Source organism: Mesitornis unicolor, unplaced genomic scaffold (assembly GCF_000695765.1).
Source record: "Mesitornis unicolor isolate BGI_N332 unplaced genomic scaffold, ASM69576v1 scaffold11998, whole genome shotgun sequence".
NCBI lineage: Eukaryota > Metazoa > Chordata > Aves > Mesitornithiformes > Mesitornithidae > Mesitornis > Mesitornis unicolor.
In genome coordinates this window covers 1,281-5,767 of record NW_010201176.1, presented here as the reverse complement: position 1 = coordinate 5,767, position 4,487 = coordinate 1,281, and the positions used below count along the sequence as shown (strand labels likewise).

At 55.6% G+C, this 4,487-nt stretch overlaps 1 protein-coding gene across 1 annotated transcript in view; it reads right to left on the bottom strand.

Annotated features, from left to right (window-relative positions):
- Window positions 1-781: 781 nt before the first annotated feature.
- Window positions 782-4,487, bottom strand: part of LOC104544976 (E3 ubiquitin-protein ligase TRIM39-like) — a gene marked incomplete at its 5' end in the record, with an annotated part of 4,271 nt that continues 565 nt past the window's right edge. The window contains 4 exons of the mRNA XM_010189986.1: window positions 782-1,296; window positions 1,534-1,649; window positions 2,030-2,052; window positions 4,423-4,479. Coding sequence (XP_010188288.1) covers window positions 782-1,296; window positions 1,534-1,649; window positions 2,030-2,052; window positions 4,423-4,479 — 711 coding nt within the window. The remainder of the gene's footprint in view (window positions 1,297-1,533; window positions 1,650-2,029; window positions 2,053-4,422; window positions 4,480-4,487) is intronic.

Sequence of the window (4,487 nt, the reverse complement as noted above, 5' to 3'; positions counted from 1 at the left end):
GACCACTAGACCACCAGGGAGGTGGTGCTGAGCACCCCCCACGTTCTCTTTTCCACTCATCACCAAATACTGAATTTTTCCCCTTTTTTTTTTCCCAATTTCTTTGCGGGTTTTTTGTCCACCTCCCCCTCCTCCTCCTCCCCTCATCCCCGCACCCCAAACCCAAAATTCTCCCTGCAGCCACCCCGCAGCTTTCCCTCAACCAACAGCGTTTCCCAGCGATCAGATTTACCCATTTCCAGCTGGTTTTTGGGGGAAAAAAAGGAAGCAAACTCCACTCCTTTCACCCCTCGCACTCCATTTCTTACTGGGAACCAGTTTGGAGCTGCTCATCCCAGTTTCCCTGGGGTTCGCCCAAATTTTGGCAGACGCAAAGCAAACGAGTTCTCGGGGGCGGGCAAAATATTTAATTATGAGGGTGCAAGGCAGCTTCCGGGAGGGGTTGGGATGAAACTGGGGGATAAAACCTGTGAGGGCGTCTTCAAACCTCGTCTGCTGCTAAGGGCCGAGCCTTTGGGATGAATTTTGGGGCCTAATTGTGACTCAAAGAGTGAAATTTGGGGCGTTTAAGCACCTTGGCGCCCAACGTTGGTGCCCCAATGTGGGGTGGGGCAAAGCAGCCCCGCTCCCAAAAAATTCTGGGCCAATCGCCGCTCCTCGTTGACGAAAGTGATGGGGAAATGAGCGTTTTCCACCCAAATTTTGGGCTTTTTTTGCTGCCCTAAAGCCACCTCTGGGAGGGTGAGCACCCCAAAACCCCACCCCCGTGGTTATGGAGGGGTCAAGGGGACAGCGTGAACCGGCACCCCCTCCCCAAACAAAGCAGGGGGAGGATTTGCTCCCCCGCGAAGGAAGTCGGGGGGTAGGCAAAGATGGGGGCCTGGGTGGCGGCGTCAAAAAAGGCCACGCGCCCTGCCTCGTAGTCCAGGTACACCCCGACCGCTCTGGGGGCGGCCGGGAGGGAGATGGGGACGGTGGGAGAGGCCAAGGCCTGGTATTGGCTCCCGCACTGCCCCACCGCCCAAATCCCCACCTCGGGGTTGACGCGGATTCGCCCCTTTCTCCTCACCGACTCCTTGGCCACCCCCAGGGCCCAGGCGTCCCCCTCGCCCACCTCCACCTCCCAGTAGTGGCACCCCTCGCGGAAACCACGGAGGCCCAGGACGCAACGGGAGGAGTCGAAACGTTTGGGGTTATCCGGGACGGGTTGGCGGGTGTCGTCCCACCTGACGCGCTTGCCGTCCTCCGATAGGACGAGGCGAGGGTGGGCGGTCTCTGGATCCAGCGTCGGACTCACTGCGGGTGGAGAGAAGGTGAGCATTCAAAAATAGTGGAAATATTTGGAAATAACGGTTTGGGTTGGAAATATTTGGAAATAACAATTTGGAAATCTTTGGAAAGAATAATTCGATTTTGAAATATTTGGGAATCAGAATTTGGTCGGAGATCTTTAAGACCACCGGGTCCAACCAAAATTTCCCCTTCCCCGTCTTGAGGGTCCTCAACCCCTCCCCTCCCCCGCCTTCTCCACACCTCGAAATTTCATCAGCGTCTCCTTCAGGGCCGCATTTTTGGGGGGCGGAGCCGTGGGTTCCTCTCCCAACTCGGGCGATGCCTCCTCTGCCTTTTGGGCCCCGGCCTCCTCGAGCCTGCAAGGAAAGGAAACCATTTCTGACGTCACTTCCTGCCCTCATAAACGCGGCGATCGACCTTCAACGGGGTTTTTAATGATGAAATCGGGAATATTGGGACCGAAAAGGGCACGAAATTTGTCCCTCCACCCGGATGTGTTTAAATTTTTAAATTCTGCCTCCAAATTTTGGATGGACCATAGAGAGGAAGCGCTGGGGGTACCCTCATCCCGTGGCCTTCAACGTCCTACTTGGACCTTTCGCGGTGTCCCGGTGGTCTCCCGTGTCCCTAGAGGGGCCCTGATACGGGGGGATCGTACGCGGTTGGGTTTTCAGAGGCCACCGGCGTCGCCACCGCGGAGAAAAACCACGCGAACGGGGCGGGAAGAGGCGCAAACCTGCTCAGGATGTCGCCGCTGTCCTGCAAAGGAAAGAGAAGGAGCAAGGTCAACCCCATGGGGTGCAAGAAGAGGCCGCCTCAAGGCCCTGCGGTCAACTCCGGGCGCTGCTGGGTCTTAATTACGGGTCTCAAATGAGGCCTTAAACACCAATTTGCCCACGTTTACACGGGGAGTCGAGTGAGGTCATGGTGACGTCATATAATGAGTCATCGGCCATCAGCCAATGGCTTTCGTCTCCCTCTTCCATCAGATTTGAGTGTCTTAAATCAGGGGTTGAGCGGTGTCTGGGGGTGGGCGCAGGGAAGCAGTTTGGGTGACAGAATGAGCGCTTCTTGTCACGGACAGGGGGACTTGGACACCTCGAGAGGTTGGGTTGGGTTGCTGGGTTGGGTTGTCAAGGGCCCTGGACACCTTGAGAGGTTGGGTTTGGTTGTTGGGTTGGGTTGTTGGGTTGGGTTGGGTTGTCCAGGGCCTGGGACACCTCGAGAGGTTGGGTTGGGTTGCTGGGTTGGGTTGTCAAGGGCCTCAGATACCTCAGGGTGTTGGGTTGAGTTGTTGGGTTGAGTTGTCAAGGGCCTTGGACACCTCAAGAGGTTGGGTTTGGTTGTTGGGTTGGGTTGTTGGGTTGGGTTGTTAAGGGCCCTGGACACCTTGAGAGGTTGGGTTTGGTTGTTGGGTTGGGTTGTTGGGTTGGGTTGTCAAAGGCCTGGGACACCTTGAGAAGTTGGGTTGGGTTGTTGGGTTGGGTTGTTGGGTTGGGTTGTCAAAGGCCTGGGACACCTTGAGAAGTTGGGTTGGGTTGTTGGGTTGGGTTGTTGGGTTGGGTTGTCAAGGGCCTTGGACATCCTGAGATGTTGGGTTGTTGGGTTGGGCTGTTGGGTTGGGTTATCGGGTTGGGTTGTCAAGGGCCTTGGGCACCTGGAGATGTTGGGTTGGGTTGTTGGGTTGGGTTGACAAATTGGGTTGTTGGGTTGGGTTGTCGAGGGCCTTGGACACCTTGAGAGGTTGGGTTGGGTTGTTGGGTTGAGTTGTTGGGTTGGGTTGGGTTGTCAAAGGCCTGGGACACCTTGAGAAGTTGGGTTGGGTTGTTGGGTTGGGTTGGGTTGTCAAGGGCCTTAGACACCTTGAGAGGTTGGGTTGGGGTGTCAAGGGCCTGGGACACCTCAAGAGGATGGGCTGGGTTGTTGGGTTGGGTTGTTGGGTTGAACTCAACTGTTCAACAACTGTTGGGTTGAGTTGTCAAGGACCTCAGATACCTCTGATGTTGGGTTGGGTTGTTGGGTTGGGTTGGGTTGTCAAGGACCTTGGACACCTCAAGAGGTTGGGTTGGGTTGTTGGGTTTGGTTGTTGGGTTGGGTTGTCAAGGACCTCAGATACCTCAGGATGTTGGGTTGGGTTGTTGGGTTGTTGAGGACCTTGGACACGTCGAGAGACTGGGTTTGGTTGTTGGGTTGGGTTGACAAGGGCCTTGGACATCCTGAGATGTTGGGCTGTTGGGTTGGGTTATCAGGTTGGGTTATCGGGTTGGATTGTCAAGGACCTTGGGCACCTGGAGATGTTGGGTTGGGTTGTTGGGTTGGGCTGTCAAGTTGGGGTGTCAAGGGCCTGGGACACCTTGAGATGTTGGATTGGGTTGTTGGGTTGGGTTGACAAATTGGGTTGTTGGGTTGGGTTGACAAATTGGGTTGTTGGGTTGGGTTGTCAAGGACCTTGGACACCTTGAGAGGCTGGATTTGGTTGTTGGGTTGGGTTGTTGGGTTGGGTTGTCAAGGACCTTGGACACCTTGAGACTTTGGGATGGGTTGTTGGGTTGGGTTGTCAAGTGGGGTTGTCAAGGGCCTTGGATACCTCAAGACATTGGGTTGGGTTGGGTTGTTGGGTTGGGGTGTCAAGGGCCTGGGACACCTCAAGAGGTTGGGTTGACAAATTGGGTTGTTGGGTTGGGTTGTCAAGGGCCTCAGATACCTCAGGGTGTTGGGTTGAGTTGTTGGGTTGGGTTGTCAAGGGCCCTGGACACCTTGACAGGTTGGGTTGGGTTGTTGGGTTGGGTTGTCAAGGGCCTGGGACACCTCGAGAGGTTGGGTTTGGTTGTTGGGTTGGGTTGTTGGGTTTGGTTGTTGGGTTGGGTTGTTGGGTTGGTGAGGGCCTTGGACACCTGGAGAGGTTGGGTTGGGTTGTTGGGTTGAGTTGTCAAGGACCTCAGATACTTCAGGATGTTGGGTTGGGCTGTTGGGTTGGGTTGTCAAGGCCCTTGGACACCTGGAGAGGTTGGGTTGGGTTGTTGGGTTGGGTTGACAAGTTGGGTTGTGTGTTCAAGGGCCCTGTACCCCTCTTTTTAAGGAGTATTTCGGACTCATTTGTCACCCGTTTCTGGCCCCCCAGGGTCTCACCTGCAGGAACTCACACGCCGGTTGCCGCCACTTCTCCTCCAGCCGCCGAATCTCCTCCTCGACGG